At 46.9% G+C, this 23,457-nt stretch overlaps 1 protein-coding gene across 2 annotated transcripts in view; it reads right to left on the bottom strand.

The window, feature by feature from the left end:
* HNRNPH1 (heterogeneous nuclear ribonucleoprotein H1) overlaps window positions 1–23,457 on the bottom strand; it is a 129,129-nt gene that overhangs the window by 15,391 nt on the left and 90,281 nt on the right. The window contains exons 10-12 of one of the 2 annotated variants that reach the window (XM_029583596.1): window positions 13,320–13,403; window positions 4,734–4,826; window positions 1,788–1,832 (exon numbers count right to left, since the gene is read on the bottom strand). In XM_029583596.1, coding sequence (XP_029439456.1) covers window positions 1,788–1,832; window positions 4,734–4,826; window positions 13,320–13,403 — 222 coding nt within the window. The remainder of the gene's footprint in view (window positions 1–1,787; window positions 1,833–4,733; window positions 4,827–13,319; window positions 13,404–23,457) is intronic. The other variant, XM_029583597.1, reaches the window with a different exon arrangement.

The following is a 23,457-nucleotide window of genomic DNA, read 5'->3' as shown; positions in this document are numbered from 1 at the left end:
AACATTTTTATGGCAATCTCTACACAGCGAATTCCTCCATCTCCTTGGAACAAATCGAATCCTATCTGGGGAAAGTTAACCTTCACTCACAGAGCAGGACAAGGAATTCTTGGATAGGGAAATATTCCCTCTAGAAATACAGCAAGTGATTAAGGGGTTAAAGGCTAACAAGGCCACTGGTTTAGATGGATATACCCCACAATTTTATTTAAAAAAAAAAATTCGCTCCATCGTTGGTGTCTCCCTTGAATTCATTATTCAACTCCTTAAGAGACAGGCATCCATTGGGGCCAGGAGCGAATATCGCTGGTATTACTATTTTTGGAAAACCAGGGCGGGATCTAATGAAATGTGGGTCGTATCATTCCATTTTTCTTATAAACGTGGACCTTAAGATCTTGGCAAAAATTATGGCGATCTGCCTGAATACGATCATAGCCAAGCTTGTGCATACGGATCAGGCTGGATTTATTCCTGATAGGATGACTGCTAATATCTGGAAAATTGTAGATCTAATTGAGAGGGCTAGGGAGCAGGCAATGCAGACTGTCCTATTATTGGTTGATGCAGAAAAAGCCTTCGATATGGTGCACTGGCAATTCCTCTTCTGTACTTTGAAAGTGATGAATTTTAGACCACACTTTCTTAATTGGTTACAACTGTATGCCGAACCAAAGACCAGAGTGAAAGTTAATGGGACCTATTCTGAGGCTTTCGATAAATAGAGGTACAAGACAGGGCTGCCCCCTTTCCCCCTTACTATTTGCGCTTTTTCATGAGCCTCTAGCCACTCAGGTCCGGCATAATGGGAAGATCCGTGGTGTTACCATTGGTGAGCGCTATTATAAAATGTTTATGTTCGCCGATGGCATTCTGTTTACCATAACGAACCCAGCCCAGTTACTGCAGGAAGCCCTGGTTGAGTTACAGAAATTCAGTGCAGTATCTGGTTTTACGCTGAACGTGGAAAAATCTGAACTTTTAAATGTGTCCATTCCAGTTAGAGCGCTAACCATCTTAAAGTCCTCTTTTCACTTTCAATGGGCCAGCAAGAAAATCAAATACCTAAGGGTATACATTAGCAACAGCCCTACCGAGCTATTTCAATTAAATTACCCCCCACTCATACAAAAAATTTTTCGTGATCTGGATAGATGGTCTGAATTATATTTATCATGGTTCGGAAGGATATCAGTAAAGATGAATGTTCTTCCTCGCTTGGGTTACTTATTCCAGGCACTACCAATCCACATTCCCACTGAAATACTCAAGAGTTGGCAACAAAGGATTTTTTCCTATATTTGGAAAAGGAGACCACCTAGGGTATCAAACAGTTATGTATTGGCATAAGTTGCGGGGCGGACTAGGGGTGCCAAACCTGAGCTGGTACTATATGGCAGTGCAATTACGAGCAATCTTCAATTGGCATTGGCAAAGCGAACAGAGACAATAGGTAGATATAGAACAGTCTCTGGTGAGTAAGCTCCCACTCAGATCTTTAGTGTGGCAACCCAAGAGGACTTGGATGCCTATACGGCACTTGCCAGAGTCGACCAAAACCACTTTAATGGTCTGTGAGAGATGGAGGAGCTCACTGGTGGGGAATCTGAGTTATTTTTATAGTTCCCATGTTCATAATACAATGCTTTTTCCTACAGGGGGACAGACAAGATACTTCAAAACATGAGTGGAGCATGGCTTGAGATTTCTGGGACAGGGGAGCGGTGATTTCCTTCCCCACTCTGCAAGAGAAACATTATTTACACTCGGGGGACGTTTTCCCTTACCTGCAAATTCGTCACTTTTTCCAGGCGGAACAGATTGGACGGGATCTAGGTATGGGAAAGACAATTGGAGAATTGGTGTGACCAGGCTGACACTTTTAAAAGGGCGATTTCCCAAGTCTATAATTTTATCAATAAGGATCCTTTGGAAAAGCCAGTGTTTATGAAGGCCTGGGAAACAGATTTATGTAAAACAATGTCCGAGGAAACCTTTCTACACACAAAAAAGAGCTCCCCCTATATTCTTTTGGCTGAGAATAGTTATAAAATACCTGGAACGCATGAACAAATTTGATCCGTCTCATGATTCCAGATACTGGAAGGGGTGTGGCCAGATAGGCACTTTTTAATCACGTGGTGGACATGCCCTCAAGTAAATATATTCTGTAATTCCATCACCCAAATAATACAGACGGTCATAGGGGAAAGGGTGCTCTTAACACCTGAGATGACCCTTTTGAATTTACCCTTAGATGTTCCACCTGCTCCAGGGGAAACTCACGTACCTCATTATCATAGCAGCAAGATGCAAGTTAGCATTGCTCTGGAGATCCGATACATTACGGGCAAGGCTAACTAAATTCTGTTCTTTTCATGAATTGGCTACTCGCCCCTGGAATTCTAGCCAGTCTTCAGCAGTTTTGGCATCCATTATGTGCCTGATTAACAGAGCGATGTGGAAGGGACAGGGGATGTGGTTGTTGCCTAGAGACTCTCTATTCCATACTTAGACTGTACTGCTCTTGATTATTTATGCCATGAACATTATCAAAATTCCTACGGCTTAATATCAGCAATACTCCTGGGGGGGTGGGGAAGGAGAAATAGAGAAAGAACACACCCAACTCTTGTGTAAGATCGTAGAAATGTTATATTGTTTATTTTGATACATGGATGTTCATATATATATATATATATTTTTTTTTATTTTTATGTTATATGCCTTAATAAAACTACAAATTAAAAAAAAAAGAGAGACAGGAAACGGATTAAATGGTCAGTTTTCACAGTGGAAAAAGGTAAACAGTGAAGTACCTCAGGGGTCTGTGTTTGGACCTGTGCTTTTTAATATATTTATAAATGATCTGGAAAGGGTTACGAGTGAGGTGATCAGATTTGCAGATGACAAAATTATTCAGAGTAGTTAAATCACAAGCAGCTTGTGATAAAACGCAGAAGGACCTTGTGAGACTGGAACAAACAGAGAAGAGTTCTATATGGCTCCAAATCTGGGGGAATGTCCTTCCTCACTAGGAGAGCCACCACAATCGTCATTGGTATTCTTATCTAGAGGGAGGGATAAAGCCTTCACAGTCAAGCCTCTCGGCCTGCAACCACTAATTCGAATTTAGGTCCACGCCAGTTAAGGCTACCAGACCTAAGGCACTCTGAGGGAGGAACCACACGGTATCACCTCAGGAGGCAAATGGTGCTACTTCGACATCTCGTCTTTTTGATATCTCCTTTCCAGCTCCACCCCCCTCCCCCCTCCCAGGCAATCCCCCGAAGGGAAATACATGTCCACCATCTGCTGGAGAAGGAGAATACTGGTGGGCTGATGTTGGGGCGGGGCTATGTACCCATGTCGTCTCCATCTGCTGGCAGAGGTGCATAACCCACTCGTTGGGACTGACCTGCCCAAACGTTGAAGTGTGTTTAGGTGCTTTGCCTAGATTTTAAATGAGTGCATATAAACCTAAATAAATGTAAATGAAAGCGGGAGGAGACAATGCACTACAAAATATGGAAAAATCATAAGCTAAAAATAGCCATGAATAATACCAGAGGTTTAAGTATACCAACCAAAGATGAGCCCACCGACCAGATGTTAACCTGGGAAACAGTTTTTTTTTTTTGCTTTGGTATTTCCAGTGAAAAAGTCACTAGAAACAATACCAGGTACAGAAGTTTACTTAACCCAGCAGCAAGATGCCAGAACTAGCTGGAATTTATCTAAAAGGCATTAAGGGGAATAAATAAGAACAAGTGTCAGTGCTTGTGCAACAAAAGCAGAAAAGGTATGAGGGCCAGCCTGTAAGTCACCAAAATAACCAGAAGGGATCTATAGTGAACCATCCGACTATATACAGTATCTTTCGTCTCCTGCAATCAAAGCTGCAAAAATCTAGCCCTTGCTGTATTCTTGCAGGGTCAGGTCAAACAAAGTGGGGCAACTCATGTATCTCTCCCTTTCTGACCGAAGTTTGGCAGTAGGAAGATGACGATGACAGAATGGTGCCTCAAGCCATTTTCCCTGCTACCCAGGACTGGAGTTCAGCAGTTTAAATTGCACTGTCCAGGGTAACAGTGCAGCCTCAGGCACCTTTGCTGTGCCTTTTCAATAACTAAGCCTGGACTGATGTTATGTTTGGAAGGTGGAGGAAGGAAAGAAAGGTTTAAGGTGTATGAGAGCAGCATGTGTGAGAGAGGAGCTAGCATCAGGAGATGGTACATGAAGTGGATCCAGTGTCCCTGACCATTAGTCTCATGTCTTCCCTTCTCAATCCCCCCTTTCCCCTGTTTTCTCTCTCAGCTCATGATCCTCCCTCTAATAAGACCCTTTTCTCAAGATCCCCCCTCATCCACCAGATTCCCTATCCTCTCCTTTATTCTCACCTCCCTTCCCACCAATAACCAAAATCCATTCCTGCAAAATATAAATATATATACACACACACATACAAACTATATAGGAAAAATAATTTTCAAAATAAGAAACAAATTATACAATGTGCCACAATTGCCGCAGAATTTACAAACTTTTCCAATAGAAAACCGGGGGCTGCAACTATATACATTTTTGTCAGTTTAGAAGATGAGCAGCAAAACTTGACAAGCAAGAATTTATCTGAGCAAGGCAAACAAAAACAAGAAAGTAGAAGTTTTAAAAAGAAAAGGTTTATGCTTCCAAAGTAATCATACAATAAAAGTTTTGGTTTGAACACTTACCATATCCACTCAAGCTGCCTTGACTTCCATATGCTCCTGCATAACTCCCAGTTAGCTGCTGGTTACCTGCAGCAGCATAGGTGGACTGATTTCCTATTGTATTAAAACAAATTTTAGAAAAATTTGCTTACCATATGGGACTGTTACATATATCCAAATAGTAGAAGTAAAAATACTATTGCAAGCACTTATCTTTCTGCACAGATCTATTACTACTAATTTCATGCTTCCATGCCACTGCTTTGAAGCATTAGATTTATGAGGCATAATTTATGTCCAATATGACTGTAGCATATCAAGCTGCTATAATAGATATTTTCAACTTAATAGTATTCTGTATATATTTAAGAATTATAACAAATCAAATTCTCTAAACATTTAGGTGTCAACCTTCAAAAAAAAAAAAAAAACAAAAAAAACAAAACAAAAAAAAAAACCTCTATGCTTCTCTATGGTATCCAAGCTTTCAGCTGGAAATTCACTAAGACTTAAGCCTATAATTAATCTAGATTTAGGCACCTAGAGTTGAAAATCAAAGTTGACATCTAACCCATGCTGTAGTTACACGATGTTGGGTTCCATATTAGGAGCTACCACCCAAGAAAAGGTTCTAGGCGTCCTAGTGGATAATACATTGAAATTGTCGGCTCAGTATGCTGCGGCAGTCAAAAAGCAAGAATGTTAGGAATCAGTAAGGGAATGGCGACAAACAGAAAATGGCAATACCTCTGTTTCGCTCCGTGGGGAGACCGCGCTGAGAACTGTACAATTCTGGTCGCCATATCTCAAGAGATATAGTTGCACTGGAGAGGTACAGAGAAGAGCGACCAAAATGATAAAGGGGATGGAATGGCTCCCCATGAGGAAAGGATAAAGAGGTTAGGGCTGTTCTGCTTGGAGAAGAGATGGCTAAGGGAGGATATGATAGAGGTCTATAAAATCATGAGAGGACTAGAACAAGTAAATGTGAATCTGTTATTTACTCTTTCGGCTAATAGAAACACTAGGGGCAATCCATGAAGTTTGCAAGTAGCATATTTAAAACTAATTGGAGAAAATTCTCTCACTCAACCCACAATTAATCTCTGGAATCTGTTGCCAGAGGATGTGGTTAGGGAAGTTAGTGTAGTTGGTTTAAAAAAAAGGTTTGGATAACTTCCTGGAAGAGAAGTCCATTAACTACTATTAATCAAGTTGACTTAAGGAATAGCCACTATTACTGGAATCAGGAGCATGGGATCTACACCTAATGTTTGGGTACTTGCCAGGTACTTGTAACCTGGATTGGCCACTGTTGTAAACAGGATGCTGGACTTGATGGACCCTTGGTTTGACTCAGTATGGCAATTAATGTTAATCCACGAACATTTTCAACGCCCGTTATGTGAGACACTGACGAGGCCTGCAAATTCATTTCCGCCCAAGAAAGAAGCAGACCCATTTTCAGTGTGACCTAAGAACTTCAGGTGCCACAATTGCCAATCACCGCCCCCCCCCCCCGACAGCTTGCCCTACCAACAAAGTGCAAACTCAAGGAGGGCCAGCCGAACTGCCCTGGCTTCCAGGTGGTTGGACCAGCTCGCCTCTGTGGATCCAACAGTCGCTGAGTCATCAGCTCCTGACAGTGTGCTCCCCAGTCTGACAGACTGGCATCTGACATTAGTATGATCCAGACCTGAGACACCAATTCTGCTCCCTGCTGTCCAAGTGCTTGCGTTTCAGCCACCATTGCTAGCTGGTTTTGTTGATTCTGGCAGCAACAGCCCCACAGAATAATCTTGGGACTGGGGATTCCACCTGGAATGCAAGGCCCTCTGAAAAGCACTTATGAGAGTTCTCACCCACAATTAACAAATCCAGTGTCACCACTATGAAACAGAGTCTGAAGATAGTATACTGTTAGAATCCTGGCTGTCCCCAATGCTAAAATCTGGCCACATGATTTCTGAACTCTGTTCCATTAGACATACAGACCCTCCTTTATATTGAACTGAGTTCCCAGATAATCCAGTGTCTGAGATGGCTGAAGGTTGCTCTTGGGAAATCGATTCCAATTCCTGCAATAACTGGATCACCCACTGAGAGGCCATGGTGTTCTCTTGAAAGGACTTTGCTCTTATCAGCCAATCATCCAGATAAGGGATCCTCTAAATCACTGTCCAGGACCTTGTCTGGAAACATCGCAGTATCCTGCCACTGACTGGCCCTATCTTCAGGTGTGGACCATTCCAGCCCAAGAAGACAAAGGATCCCCTCCAGAGCCTTTTTAGTCACAAGGGGAAGCACCGCCTGGATTCTGCCTCCTCCTCAGCCAACTAGGCCTTGTGAAGAAGCAAGGCAAGATCCACTGAAAACTGCTCCAAATCCAAAGAGGAGAAATCCTGCCCATCGTCTCTCTTGCCCCGTCACTTCCCTACCACAAGCAGGGCTTAAACAGATAGCAAAAGAGGGAAGTCTCGAGGCTCTAAAGCAGTCATGTGCTATCAAAATGGCCAGCGGTGCCTCCGACCGCCCCCTCCCCAGGGCCTGCAGCACCGGCCCAGCCAACCCCAGATGGGCCCAGAGGTCCTAGCCCCTCCCAAGGCACCCTCCGCGCAGAACGCAGTTGTACAGAGTCAAATCTCCTCTCATATCGCTGCAACTTTTCCGGCACTAAGCAGACACTGGCCTGAATCGCGGACAGGCCTAAAAATAGTCCCTGCCACGGAACAAACACCGCCAGCGGCGTGTCTCCGATAAGCAAGTTCCCGGCCCGGCAATTGGGAGTTTTTTGCCCTCACTCACCTGGCTCTGCCTCCCAGCCAATCAGAACCTGAGCAGCTCCCTTCACAGCATTTTTTTTTTTTTTTAAGGCACACACACCGAATAAAGGCAATAACCAACAAACAATGAAAAGCCAAAGAAAAGGGGTACTTCCCTGCTAGATTCACGAGGTCCGCAAACTACGGTCTGCGGGGCCACTCTGGCACGGTGAGAATTACTGGCCCGTTGTGAACCTCTATCCTTCGGGGTACCTTTCCCAAAGGCCATGGGGGAAATACATAGAGGAAGACAATCGCTGGGCCAAGGCAGGACCAGAGCATCCATGCCCTCCAAGCTGTGTTCCCTTCTGCAACTGAAGAACCTGGGAGCTTTTGCGTTTCTCAAGGTGGCCATCAAGTCCAGATGGGGAACCCCCCACTTGTGTATGACTAGGTGCATCGCCTCTTCTGACAATTCCCATTCTCCGGGGTCGAGACACTGACTGAGGAAGTCAGCCTGAACATTCTCCTTCCCTGCAATGTGTGAGGCCGCCAGACGTTCCAAGTGACACTCCGCCCAATCGAACAGCTTGCTGGCCTCCAGGGCCACCAGATGACTCCTGGTGCCTCCCTGGCGATTGATATAAGCCACCGTCATTGCATTGTCTGAGAGGACTCTCACCGCCTTGTGGCGAAGCAAGGGAAGGAAGAATTTGAGAGCCAGGCGGACCACCCGGGCCTCTAGACGGTTGATGTGTCAATTGGACTGGACTGTGGACCACCGGCCCTGAGTCGAGAGGGACTGACACCGCCCCCCAGCCGGAAAGGCTGGCAGTAGTCACAATCATCCACTGGGGAGACTCCAGGGGCATTCCCTTCGAGAGGTGGTCGAGAGAGCCACCACCGTATGACGACAATAGATTCAGGAAGTGGTAGAATTGCCCGAAAATCCTCCAAAACTGGCTTCCAACGGGCAAGCAAAGCTTTCTGCAAGGGACGCATATGTGCAAACGCCCAGGGAACCAAATCTATGTTGGAGGCCATGGAGCCCAGTACTTGAAGGTAATCCCAGGCAGTGGGCTGTGAGAGAGATATGAGAAGCTGTACCTGATTCATGAGCTTGAGTGCCCTGGCTTTGAGTAGGGAGACCTTTGATTTGCAGGTGTCGAAGCGAGCTCCCAGAAATTCCAGAACTTGAGAGGGTTTGAGGTTGCTCTTGGAGTAGTTGACTATCCATCCGAGGGAGGTAAGCAGTGATATGACACGGCTCACTGCTGTCATACAGAGCTCTATCGACTTCGCCCGGATAAGCCAGTCATCCAGGTAGGGATGGGCTAGGACTCCTTGCCAAAGAAAAGCCGCTACTATCACCATCACCTTGGTGAACGTGCGAGGAGTGGTGGCCAATCCGAATGGGAGAGTCTGAAACTGCAGGTGCCGGCCCAGAATTTTGAAGAGAACATAAGAACATAAGAAAATGCCATACTGGGTCAGACCAAGGGTCCATCAAGCCCAGCATCCTGTTTCCAACAGTGGCCAATCCAGGCCATAAGAACCTGGCAAGTACCCAAAAACTAAGTCTATTCCATGTAACCATTGCTAATGGCAGTGGCTATTCTCTAAGTGAACTTAATAGCAGGTAATGGACTTCTCCTCCAAGAACTTATCCAATCCTTTTTTAAACACAGCTATACTAACTGCACGAACCACATTCTCTGGCAACAAATTCCAGAGTTTAATTGTGCGTTGAGTAAAAAAGAACTTTCTCCGATTAGTTTTAAATGTGCCCCATGCTAACTTCATGGAGTGTCCCCTAGTCCTTCTACTATCCGAAAGAGTAAATAACAGATTCACATCTACCCGTTCTAGACCTCTCATGATTTTATAAACACCTCTATCATATCCCCCCTCAGTCGTCTCTTCTCCAAGCTGAAAAGTCCTAACCTCTTTAGTCTTTCCTCATAGGGGAGTTGTTCCATTCCCCTTATCATTTTGGTAGCCCTTCTCTGTACCTTCTCCATCGCAATTATATCTTTTTTGAGATGCGGCGACCAGAATTGTACACAGTATTCAAGGTGCGGTCTCACCATGGAGCGATACAGAGGCATTATGACATTTTCCGTTTTATTCATCATTCCTTTTCTAATAATTCCCAACATTGTTTGCTTTTTTGACTGCCGCAGCACACTGAACCGACAATTTCAATGTGTTATCCACTATGACACCAAGGAAGGAACCTTTGGTGCTCCTTGCGATTAGGGATGTGCAGGTAAGCCTCCATGAGGTCAAGAGAAGCCAGAAACTCACCGGAGCGAACCGCTGCTATGACCGCCCGCAGGATTTCCATTCAAAAATGGGGAACCTTGACAGCCCGATTGACCCACTTAAGGTCTAGGATCAGTCGGAAAGAGCCTTCAGTCTTGGGCACGACGAAGTAAATGGAATACTGGCCAGATCCTTGTTCGTTTGGAGGAACAAGAACTATGGCCCCTAGCTCCAGGAGTCTGTCGAGGGTTCGACACACCGCAGGCCTTTTCCGAGTACCACAAGGAGATATCAGGTGGCGGTCCGGAAGGTCTCAAGCAAATTCTAAAGCGTAACCGTTTCCGATCACATCCAGGACCCACTGATCCGTAGTAATTTTTGCTCATTCCCCGAGAAAAAGGGACAGATGGCCACCAATACAAGAACGGAGGAATGGGCCTTCCGCATCTCATTGTGAGGACTTGGTGCCGGATCCTTGGGGGTTTCCATCTCGAACAGCCAACGACCCCAAAAGGAATGAGATCATGCCTGAGATCTGGAGGGGGTATTCTGCTGAAAAGACCTACACGGCTTGTTGTACCTGCGCTGACCACTGAAACAAGAGCACGAAGGAAAAAAGGATTTGGACTGTTTGGGGCAGTCCTCAGGCAGCTTATGAACCTTGTCTCCCAAGGATTTAATAAGCTGTTCCAGGTCCTCCCCAAAAAGCAACTTACTCTTAAAGGGAAGAGAGCCCAACTGAGACTTAGAGGAATCCGCCGCCCAGTTACATAGCCAGAGGAGTCGCCTAGCGGAGACCATGGCTCTAGACTGCACCCGAAGGAGATCATAAAGGGCATCAGCCCATACGCAATCGCCCCTTCGAGCCGCTCTCCTTGTTCGGCCTTTGCAGCCGGGAGCTTCTGGGTGCTGAGTAATTGTTGAACCCACCTAAGGCTCGCCCGCTGCATGAGACTGCTACAAACCATCGTGCGGACCCCTAAGGACAGCACCTCGAAGATTCGCTTGAGGTATAGCTCTAACTTGCGGTCTTGAAGATCTTTTAAAGCCATCGACTCCACCACTGGATTTGTACTGCGTTTGGTGACCGCGGACATTGAAGCATCAACCTTGGGGACTATAAGCATGTCGAGGGCTGGATCTGGCAGGGTATACAAGCTTATCCATCGCCCTGCTCACCCAGAGGCCAGAATCGGGGGATTCCCATTCACAGAGTAGGAGCTGCATAAGCATAGGATGAAACGGGAAGGTACGAGGCGGAGCCCGTAAGCCAGCAAGGACCGGATCCACGGTGCGGGAAGTGGATGAACTGGTGGTGTCTTCTGGTGGGACTTCAAAACCCTAGTTCATCCAGAACAAAGGGAATAAGCGGATCCAGCTCCTCTCGTTTAAATAACCGCAGGACCCGTGGGTCATCTTCTAAGGGTAGATTCACAAGCAGCAGATCTGGATCTGAATCAGGACCTGGCAAAGGAGCAGGCTGCGGAGGGTGTAGAGTATCTGAGCCCCCGGGTACAGTGCGGACCCTAGTAGCCAGGGCTTCAGGTCCGGTGAGCCAGAGCCCTGGCCACAGACCAAATGAGGAATCTTAGCTGTGGGAGGGCCCGGAACGGGATCCCCCTGTGCCTCCAAGCTGGCCAAAAAAGACCTGTGTAGAAGAAGCACGAACTCTGTGGAAAAACCATGGTAAGGCTTGTCAGGTACCTGTGGGGGAGGGGCCCCTTGAGAATCAAAATTTGTAACGGGGGCCCATGGGGCTTAGGTCAGGCGGAGAGAGTGTAGTAAATCGGGATCCCCTCCCCACTGAGGCTCAAACTGCTTCGAGCTCCGGGCACAAAATGGCCGCCATTCCCGCGATTTTTCTGAGGGAGAGCCGGCCCGGATGTTCGCTTAGCAACCCGACCCCGGGTTATCCACTTAGAAGCCCTTCCCCTCTGGGCAAGCAGACAGAGCAGAGCCCTTCGCGGGAGAGCCGCGAAGCAGGCACCCCGCAGGCAAGGCAAAGAGGTAACCTCAGCATCGGGCGGCAAGAAATCAGATGAGCTGAAAAAAAATAGTGAAGCGCAAGAGCCGGCAAAACAGCTATGAGGCGCTTAAATCCCTGCCGGCGTAACAGCCACATAAAGACTTTTTCCTTCTGCTTCAGATTAAAACAAGCAGAAATACTGTCTCCTTTAATCTCCCCCCCCCCTTTTTTTTTTTTTTAAACTTTGTTGAACTTTCACCACAACAGAGGAATGGCAACATCTCTGCAAGGGGACACGAGGTAAGAACATCTCAGGGGAGACCAAAACAGTATCACCCCTGTGCAGGGAAATTGTTATGGCTACCAGGAATTGGAGTCCTAGGCTGAATAATCAAGGGGAAATCCCCCCTAGGAATCCTTAAGAGCTAGGAGACAGAACTGTCTCCTGTAAATTTAAAAACTGTTCCAACTTTTTTTTTTTTTTATATTTCAATACTTGCTTGACCCAATGTAGGAGAAGAAATATCTGAGGAGAGGAACCGCAGGTTCATCTGACTGCATCTGCTGGAACCAGAGAAATACTGAGGAGCGCAGGGTGAGCTATGCCCATATATGGTATGCCTTTCAGTTATATTTTTCTCTGGTTCCATCTGCTGGACAGGGGACACAACCCGCCGTCTGGACGGATCCGGGTACGTACAGGGAGAGTGTGTGTGAGGGAGCGAGGAGAGTGACAGAGAGAGAGAGGAGCGGGAGTGAGAGAGGAGAGGGAGTGAGAGAGGAGAGGGAGTGAGAGAGGAGAGGGAGTGAGAGAGGAGAGGTAAGAGAGGGGGAGGGGGATGCTTGAGAGTGGGTTTCAGAGAGGGAGCCTGTATGAGGAGATTGTGAAGGAATGTGTATGTGTGAGAGAGATTGGGAGCTCATGTGTAAGAAAAAGGGATTGTGTGTATGTGAGGGTGCTAGCCTGTGTGAAGGGGTGCTTGAGAGACATAGGTAGCCTGTGTGAGAAAGGGAGTGCGTGTGTGAGAGATAGTGAGGAAGCATATATATGTACTAGAGAGAGGGAGCATGTGTGAGGGGCAGTACTGAGAACAGAGTCAAACTCTGGGACTGGCGATAGAATGGAAGGAGTTGAGCCTAAAAGTGGAGGCCAGAGATACTGGCAGGTGGAGAAGTAGGGGCCTGAGAGGGCAAAGTGGCCAGGGGAGTAGGGAGAGCGAGTGGGACACTCTTACAGTGAATTTCTAGGGAAGTCTGCTCAAAATATCTAAAATTCTGCATCTTTAAGTAATAACTTTTTTCTGTATTAATTTAAAATGTAATTGCTTAAAGACTCAAATTCTGTTATTTTGACTAATATAAAGTTTGCAGAATTTTAAATTTTTTGGTGCAGAATTCCCCCAGGAGTAAAATACTGAGGAACTGCAGGTGGCACTCTAGGTTATGTAGCATTGCCTGAAAGTGTTTCTCCTCCTCCATCTGCTGGTAGAAATGCATAAACCTATTTATCTGGACTGATCCTTGGTAGGAACAGGAATACTTAATTCCTCTAACTTTTCAGAGCATAAATATTGACTAGTTTAAAACCTTAACAGGACAAATAATCCAACATACCCATTGCTCCAATCATTTGACTGCTGTATCCTGCACCACTTCCTCCTGCTGTAGAATTGAGGAAAAGTTCTACATATCTGTGCTCTAAAAAGGGAAAGAAATAGAAGTCAGAACTGTAAAATACAGCATCCATAATAGAAGACAATGCACAAGTTATCAGAGGTACAGAAAGCAACTGTTGACAGATGTTGCCTGGATGCTGGCTATGTACATGTGGAATACTGCCATGACTCAGGCAGGTTTGAATAAACCTGCTGCAGCAACTGAGCTCTGCAACAGCCTTGGGCTGGTGGTTTATTGAGTACCATTTTTGACAATGTTAAGCTTCCATGAGAGAATGAACAGCTAAAAAAAAAATAAAACCAGCACCAGCTCAATTAGAAACTGGTGAAAAAGTTAATATTCTAAAGCCACTAAAGTCAATATTCAGCAGCACAGACATGGACAATTTGGCTAAAAGTTAGACTAATAAATTGACATGATATTCAGTAGAGTACTGCCAATTAAGTTCAATTAAATATAGCAAGATAAACCAATCTGGCTAACTTTAGGATTGTTCTCTTGTGCAATCACAACCAGACTTAACCAGATACATTATTTGACTAGCTCCACCATCCCTAGAACACTTTCAGCTTACTCAGCTAATGTATGTGTCTAAAAACAATTAGCTAGATAACTCTAAAGCATTCAAAGTGGCAGGAAATTTAAACCTGCTGTTTGTCCAGCTAAGTATCGAGTTTAGCTGGACAAACTGTTTCAATATCAGGACAGTTCAGAGCTGTGCTTATATCAGTACCTCAATTCATGCATTCAATATCTCAACTACATTAATAAAGACCTTCTAAAGTGTTGTATGAAGTATTATGCACTGACAGGCACTTCTTTCTGCTGTATTCCTGATTACTAGTTTTAGACAAAGAAAGCAGAGGACCCTGACTACATGCTGGAATGCAATGAGCCAACTCCCCAGACTCATTAGCTAATTGGTCTAATACATACTCAAATCAAATGTACTGCACTTATCTAAAAACACTCTGCATATGCTCTGATTGGTCAGTATGAAGAGTATATAATGTTATGCACACTGCTGTAAAAGTTGTGTGACTGGGTGTTAATACAATTGTGTAGAACTGTGTGTTACTCCCGGAACAAATTATTTTCTCATGCTTTGTTCCGGTCCCTGTCCCTTTGTCTGTCTCTCTCTAATTAAAGTTTCATATTACACACTGCTGCAGTAGTTTCTCTAGAATCAACATTTTGGTAGCCGAGGATGGTTTTTCGTCTGCAGCTATAATTTGAATCTCCACGTGGAATAGACCAGACAATAGATTCTCTCACAGCACTTCGGGCTCGGGCTGATACGCGGACCGGACGCATATCGCCAGCACTCTGATTGGAACGTCCAAGGGAAGCTGCCAAGACTCAGTCTGGCTGGGACTTCATCACAAATATAATTGTTAAATTTTCTGGTTGGTTCCCTCGAAGGGGAGGGGGCCACTACAGAAGGTAAGCTGCCAGGGGTAGCTTCATTGTTTTCTGTTTTTGTTTAAGCAGGCTGTCTCAGTCACATTGCTTGAAGCCCCACAGTCGCTGTTCACTGCAACAGAGTTAAACACCAGAAGTACAGCTCGGTGTGATATTCATCCAGGTACGAACATTCTCCTTCTTATAAGGGAGAATTATTAAATTTTATTATATTTACCCATTGGTAAATTATGATGTCTAAATTCTGGTCAGGACAGTTGGGAGGTACGAAAGATGCTGTAGAGGTCAGTTCGGCAAGTCCATTAGAACGTGTTATCTCTTTGCACAAGCCAGATGAGAAGTTAATTTGCCTCTGGTTTGTTATGACTCGAGTATATTTAGAGAAGGAGCTTGAATCTAATCAGTCACTGCCCCCATTCACTGTTGTAAGTGACCCACAATTTACTCGACTGTGTTTAAAGCAGAGTACAAAGCCATCACCTTTAGAGGAAAACCCCTCACTTCCTTACCTGTGACCCCACACTCCCTAGTCCCCCGAAGCCCAAGTCTAGTCCCCTTCTGTCCCCACCCTTTTTTTTTTTTTAAACTCTGAATGATTGAGCTTGTGGCTCTGAGGTACATGGAACAGGAGAGGGCTTCTGCCCAAATCTGCGCAGTTTCCTGACAGAGAAGGAAGGAGCCTGTGCCTCCCTGCTTGTTGATGTACCACATGGCCACCTGGTTGTCTGTCTGAATCAAGATTATGTGATTTGGCGAGCTGTAGCTGTGGGTTGAGACTGCAGCTGGCGAGCTAGGGACACAAGGGTTTGAACCCGTTGGTGAGGAAGGAAGGCTTTTGCCTGTAAGGTGTCCAAGTCTGCTCCAATGAAGGATAAGGCTTGAGATGGGATTAAGTAGGATTTCTCGTAGTTGACAAGAAATCCTAGAGAAATTAGAGTTCGAATTGTCAGGGTCAGAGAAGACCAAGCGGTCTGCTGGGATGTGGCCCTGATCAATCAATCGTCCAAGTAGGGGTAGACATGGATGCCTTCCTTCCTGAGGAACGCTGCAACCACTACGAGACATTTGGTGAAAACTCGCGGTGCGGATGCGAGACCAAATGGGAGCACTCTGTATTGATAGTGGTTGTGGCCTACTAGAAATCGGAGGTATTTGCGATGAGATTGAGTTATCCCAATGTGGGTATAACCATCTTTTAGGTCTAGAGAGCAGAGCCAGTCCTCTCTTTGCAGCAGAGGGAGAAGCGAGCCCAGGGTTACCATCTTGAACTTTTCTCTGAGAAGGTACTTGTTGAGGGCCCATAGGTCCAGTATTGGTCAAAGTCCTCCTGACCTTTTTGGGATCAGAAAGTACCTGGAATAGAACCCTAGTCCTTGTTGCGAGAGAGGAATGGGTTCTATAGCGTTGGACTGGAGGAGAAAGGAAACTTCCTGCTCTAGAAGAACAGAGTGGTAGGTAAGCCTCCACGCTTGCAGAGGTGGAGAGTCCGCAGGAAGAGATAGGAAGTTTAGATGGCAACCCTGTGCAATTATCGCTAGCACCCATTGATCTGTGGTGATGTGATGCCACCTTTCTGTAAAGTGGCTTAGTCGACCTCCTACTGGTATGTTTGGTAGAGGGATTAGGCAGCTGCTCTCTAAGTGAAAGTCAAAACCCCGACGCAGGGCCTGGTTGCGGAGCTGTTGTGGGCTTTTGCTTTCGAGGCTGAGGCTTTTGATACGGCCTCGTTGACCTGGACTTGGTGTGTGGGGGATAATACTTCCGTGGACGGAAGAATTACTTTTTAGGTTCCCTCTTAAATGGTTGTTTAGAAGGGAAGTCAGAAGGAATCGATGAGAGCTGTTTAAGGGTCTCGTGATGGTCCTTTAATTCAGCAACTATTTGGTGAATTTGTTCACCAAACAAATTATCCCCTAAACAGAGCAGGTCGGAGAGCCTGTCCTGAACCTCCGGGCGAAGGTCAGAAGACTTTAGCCAAGCCCAGCGCCTTGCTGAGATGGCTGTAGCAGACAGTCTAGTGGAAGCATCAAAGATGTCATAGGATGTTCTTATCTCATGCTTTCCAGCTTCAAATCCTTTAAGTATGAGGTTTTGAAGGTGTTGTTGGAATTGTTCTGGTAAGGTATCTGAAAATTCTTGTAGCTGCTTAAAAATGACCCTATTGTATTGGGTCATATACAGCTGGTAAGAAGCTATCCTGGAAATGAGCATGGCCCCTTGGTATACTTTCCTGCCTATACTATCTAAGAACTTGTTCTCCTTAGTAGGAGGTATGGATGAGTATGGCTTTATTCTTTTAGCTTTCTTTTGAGCTGACTACCACGACAGAGTGGTGGTCTAGCTGAGGTTTTTGAAAGCCAGGCGCTGACTGTACAAGGTAAGTAGAGTCAGCTTTTTTGTTTACTGGGGCAACAGATCCAGGAGTTTCCCAATTCTTTTTGAGAAAGTCCAGAAAAACCTGATGAATTGGAATGGAAGTGATGACTTTTGGGGCATCCAGAAATTGGAGTAACTCCATCATTTGGTGTCTGTCATCTTCCTCAGATTGAAGCTGAAAAGGGACTAATTCCGACATTTCCTTCACAAAGTTAGTGAAAGAGAGGTCCTCGGGGGGAGAACGCTTTCTGCTTTCAGCAGGAGAAGGTGGTGAAGGTAAGTCATCGGTATCTGTAGAAGAATCATCACCCCAGGTGTCATAAGGGTCAGGTTGCTGACCTGTAGGACCACGAGGGGGTTGGATACCTGAAGGTCCCGGTTGAGGCTCGGAGAAACCCGAAGGAATCGCCGGGGGCATCGAAAATACCCTTGGAGGCATCGGTGCCGGCATCGAAGGCATCTATGGAGCCGATGTGCGTATCGCCCTGGAGAAATGTATCTGTTGAGATGGGCGACACGGCATCGATGGAACCACTCCCGAAGGAGGAATTCGATACGGTGTTTCTGTACCCGATTAATTTGGCATCGGGGAGCGCACCGGTGCTGTCGGTGACCAGGGTATCACCGGTGGAAGGGCGGTCATGAGCGCTTCCATCCAGGCGAGCAGTGGTGCCAGCGCTGCTGGAATCGGGTCGGTGACTGGTTCCACTCTCGGCGGCGGAGTCTGTGCTGAAGGAGTCTGGAACCGTTGCATCACTTTGTCGATGGCCTCCTGGACCAGCTGGTCCAGTTCTTCCCGGAGACCTGGGGGTAACAATACCCGGCTCCGGGAAAGAGGGAGGCTGAGCCGGAGGGACCGTCACAGGTGGAATCACGGCTCCCAAACCCCGATGGGGTGAGGGTTGCCTCAATGTCTCAGAAACAGAAGTGGACGGTGCCGCTTCTGATCGAGACTTCTTCGGTGGAGACTCGGACAGTACCGAGGTCGATGACTTCAATTCCTCGACGGTCCGAGACTTGCGATGTCAATGACAATGCTTTTCCCTCCGATCCCCACGATCCTCGGGGGAAGGGATGGGAGTCTATGGCCGTGGAGACGTCAATGGCAGACTGTCACCGGGCGGTTGCCGACGATGGAAGGACTTCGACGGTGCCTGTTCCGAGGACGTCGATGCAATGGACAGCGAAGTGTGAGCATAGAAAAGGAGTCCCATCTTCTCCATTCTGGCTTTGCGACCTTTTGGTGTCATAAGAGCACATTTGGTGCAAGTCAGGACATCATGCTCACTCCCTAAACATAATACACAGACTCTGTGAGGGTCTGTGATAGACATGGTGCGCGTACAATCTGGGCACCGACGGAACCCCGACGCCATGGCCATTGAGCAAAAATTTAGCCGCGGGACGGTCGACGGCCAGCAGGCCGTAAGGGCCGAACTTGACGGTAACCGGCGAAAAAGGCAAAAAACTTACCGAAGTACCGCAGGCTAATTTTAGATAGAGGGGGGACCCCTGTGGTGCGAATATTACTTCAAAGAAGTTCAAGAAGAAATTCCTGTCAGGAATGTGGTAAGAGCTCCTTAACCGCATGGCTACTGCTGCGCGGAAAAAAGAAGACTGAAGGGGGACCCCTGCTGGCTGCAGGGTTGGTGCCGTGCTGGGCATGCCCAGTAGGGGCCAGTCAAAGTTCTAGAAACTTTGACAGAAGTTTTCCGTGGTTGGGCTCCATCCTGTGATGTCACCCATTTGTGAGGACAACCATCCTGCTTGTCCTGTGAGAATCCCCAATTACACTCAGACACACCATCAATCTAAGAGGTGTATTAGCCCCCGCTTCCCCAGAACCACCCGAAGACGAAGCAGTACAACTAGACCTCAACTACATTAACAGCATATACCCCTTGACCAAAACTCGTTTAGAAGCCTTCCCATCCACAGCTGAGTCACCTCTTGGATAGGTAACTGCCACAGTTGCATTAGGAATGTCCACATAGCGATTGCTTTCACTGCTACATGTTGTTGTCATTGAACTAAATAGCGCCGTCAATACCCTGCAGGACCAGCATGATGTATTGGACTTTTGCTATGCCCTTTGCCTACCATGCATATGCCTCTGCCTGCGACGATTTGGATCTTCTATCGTTGCAGCCATGCCCAGGATGCCCAGACTGAAAATTATGGTCAACTCTTCATCTGTAGTGCAAGATCAAGTATCTACTGTCCGTCAGCGCTTAATGGACATGCATGAGCTTCCCCATTAATCAGATGGGTGGGGAAAAACAGTGGGCTTAGCCAAGGACAGGTAAGATTTCTTAACCCAAAGCTAGCTAAGGATGTAAGGGACAACCTAAGACAGGCACCCACGGCCCCACCCATATGTGAATTGTTTCTAGGCATAACCCTTCAAGAGGGGGATGTATGTAGTATTATGCACTGACTTTGAGGCACCTCTTTCTGCTGTATTCCTGAATACTAGTTTTAGACAAAGAAAGCAGAGGACCCTGACTATGTGCTGGAATGCAATGAGCCAACACCCCAGACTCATTAGCTGATTGGTCTAATACATACTCAAATCAAATGTACTGCACTTATCTAAAAACACTCTGCATATGCTGATTGGTCAGTATGAAGGGTATATGTTATGCACACTGCTGTAAAAGTTGTGTGACTGGGTGTTAATACAATTGTGTAGACCTGTGTTACTCCCCGGAACAAATTATTTCCTCATGCTTTGCTCCGGTCCCTGTCCCTTTGTCTCTGTCTTTCTCTAATTAAAGTTTCAGATTACACACTGCTGCAGTAGTTTCTCTAGGATCAGTGTGAAGACCCCCATTACTGGTTCTAGCCATGGATCAGTATGCAGTTTTTAGATCTAAGGGGTCTTTTTCCACACCCCACCTGATTTTGCTTAACTTCAATTTATTCTTCCTCCCCACACAAGCAAAAAAAAAAAAAAACCTGGTAAGTACACAGGACGCCAGTTTAAAATTCTACTGCCCATAGAATGTGCATCACCACACACTGACACTAGAACCACCAAGAGAATCCATCATACTGATCAATTCTTACTGTGCTGCCAAATTAACAAGAGGCTCTCACCAGTTCTGTTTCGCTTGGTGAGGCACTCCTACCCAAAATTTAACCCTTCATTATTTCCCTGTATAACAAAAAACAAATTTACACATAACATACAACAATAACGTTTACATGCCTATCACAGTTTGACAGATTCTAAAACGTTTTGCTGGATCCACTTGAAAAGAAAATTGGTTCTTACCTGCTAATTTTCGTTCCTGTAGAACCAAGGATCAGTCCAGAGAAGTGGGTTGTGTATCCCTACCAGCAGATGGAGTAAAGAGAACAAAGCTTTGGGCACTGCCATATATACGAGAGTGCCACCTGCAGTCCCTCAGTATTGTCCTGTACCCAAGCCCAGGTAAACAGAACTAAAGATTGAGGGGCAGCAATCAACAAACTATCTACCCCTACACCCTAACCAAAAAGTAAACTAATCCAACCGTGCATAACTGCTCCATTAATCCATACTGCAATGAGGAGCTTCATGGAATGCATCATGCCACATTACCGGCCAACAGTAGCCAACACAGTCTTTTAGAATCTGAAATAAGGGGTGGGCCTCTGGACTGATCCTTGGTACTACAGGAACGAAAATTAGCAGGTAAGAACCAATTTTCTTTTCCCAGTACGTACCAGGGTCAGTCCAGAGAAGTGGGATGTACCCAAGCCACCTTACACTGGGCGGGCCCCCGAAAGACCCGCACGCAGAGCACCCTCACCGGATGAGTCACCCAATGCCTTGACGTCCAAGCGATAATGCTTGGTGAAGATGTGAATAGAAGACCATATCGCCGCTCAACAAATCTCTTGCGGCAATAAGAGCCGACACTCTGCCCAGGAAGTAGCCTGAGCCAGAGTGGAATAAGCCTGTAGTCCCAATGGAACCTGCCGGCCACGGGCAATATACGCCAAGCTAATGGCTTCCTTAATCCACCGAGAAATGGTTGCTTTAGACGCCTTCTCCCCTTTCTTGGATGCCCCAAAAAGGACAAACAAATGGTCAGAACGTCTGAAGTCGTTGGTAACCTCCAGATACCGCAGTAAGACTCGGCGCATGTCCAAGAGATGAAGATCTCTGCCCTGAGAAGAGCCCGTAGGCCAATGTGGAAATCCCGGCAGCTCCACCGTCTGGATTCACGTGGAATGAGGAAACCACCTTAGGAACGAATGACAGAACCGTCCGCAACGACACCCTATCCTTCGAAATACACTGAAAAGGATCCCGACAACAGTGCGTGTAGCTCTGAAATCAGACGAGCCGAGCAAATAGCCACCAGAAACACTGTCTTCAAAGTCATATCCTTCAACGAAGATCCGTTGAGAGGTTCGAAGGGGGCACCGCAAAATACCCGAAAAACTAAATTCAAGCTCCGGTCTGGGCAAACAGAGTGGACGGGAGGCCGCAAAGGTTTGACCCCTTTAAGAAAAAGAGTAATGTCTGGGCGCGCTGCTAAGGAACAGCCGTTAAGCCTTCCCCGCAGGGCACCCAGGGCAGCAACCTGTACCCACAGGGAACTGAACGCTAGTCCCTTAGGCCCTGCTGCAGAAATTCAAGGATGCGAGGATCCTCGATAGACAGTGGGTCATAGGCCTGTTGACTACACAACGTCTCAAAAACCTTCCAAACGCACATATAAGCCATAGAGGTGGCCGGGCGTCGCACCTGCAAAAGGGTGGAAATGACTTGCTCGGAGTAGCCCTTTAAACATAAACGTCACCTCTCAAAAGCCAAGCTGCGAGAGAGAATTGATGCTCCCGATCCGAAAATATGGGTCCTTGGCGTAGCAGACATGGTAGGTGAGCCAGCTGTAAGGGGCCTTCAAGAGCTAGACGCACTAGATCCGCGAACCACAGCAGACGCAGCCACTCTGGTGCTATCAGGACCACCTGGCCCGGGTGAAGTTCTATGCGACGGAGGACCTGACCTATGAGCGGCCAGGGAGGAAAGGCATACAGGAGAATTCCCCTGGGCCAGGGGCACACGAGGGTATCGATGTCTACCGAGCCCTGCTCTTTTCGTCGACTGAAGAAGCGTTCCGTCTTCATATTTGCTCGTGTTGCCATTAGGTCCAACTGAGAAAACGCCCCACCTGGCACAAATGCGGTTCCACGTGTCGGCGGACAGTTCCCATTCTCTGGGATCGAGTTGTTGTCTGCTGAGAAAGTCTGCTTGAACATTCTCCACCCCTGCGACATGCGAGGCGGCAATGCCCCCGAGATGAGGCTCTGCCCAGGTGAACAGAAGAAGTCGTGCTTCCAGCGCCACCACGGGACTTCGTGTCTCGCCTTGCCGGTTGATGTATGCCACAGTCATCGCATTGTCAGAGAAGACTCGCACCATTTCCCCCTGAATCCAAAGTAGAAAGGCTTGTAAGGCTAGGCGTACCGCTTTTGTCTCTAGCCGATTGATGGACTATGATCGTTCCATCGCCGACCACAGACCTTGAGCGGACCTTTCCGTGCAGACTGCTCCCCACCCGGAAACACTGGCATCGGTGGAGATTATCAGCCAATTCGGCGAGTCCAAATTCACACCCCCCCCCCCCCCCGTTCCAGATTGCCACGTGATAGCCACCACAACAAACTGGTTCGGGACTCCGGAAGGAGAGGCATTGGCAGTTGAAACTGTCCCGACACCGGGCTCCACCGGGACAGGAGTGCTCGTTGTAATGGTCGTAGGTGAGCGAACGCCCATGGAGCCCAGGACCTGAAGATGCCGCCACATTGTGGGAGATTGCCGAAGAAGCGAGTGGATCTCGTCTTGCAACTTCGATACCCAGTCTGCCGACAGAAACATTTCCTTGTAGAGTATCGAATAGGTCTCGAAGATAAACCAACACCTGAGTGGGTTCCAAATGACTTCTGGACATTGATCACCCAGCCCAGGGACTGTAGTGTGAACATTACCCTGCGTACCAATGTTTCGCAGACCTCCCGAGACTTTCCGCGAATCAACCAATCGTCCAGGTACGGGTGGACAAATATCCCTTGCTTTCAAAGGAATGCTGCCACCACCACCATTACTTTCGTGAACGTTTGAGGCGCTGTGGCAAAGCCAAAAGGGAGGGCTCGAAATTGGAAGTGTTGTCCCAACACTTTGAAACACAGGAACTTCTGGTGACTCAACCTGATAGGGATATGAAGGTAGGTTTCGGTGAGATCCAGGGACGCTAGGAATTCCCCTGTCCGAACAGCCGCC

Source organism: Rhinatrema bivittatum, chromosome 18 (genome assembly GCF_901001135.1).
Source record: "Rhinatrema bivittatum chromosome 18, aRhiBiv1.1, whole genome shotgun sequence".
Taxonomy (NCBI): Eukaryota; Metazoa; Chordata; class Amphibia; order Gymnophiona; family Rhinatrematidae; genus Rhinatrema; species Rhinatrema bivittatum.
This window is presented reverse-complemented; position numbering and strand designations above follow the sequence as displayed.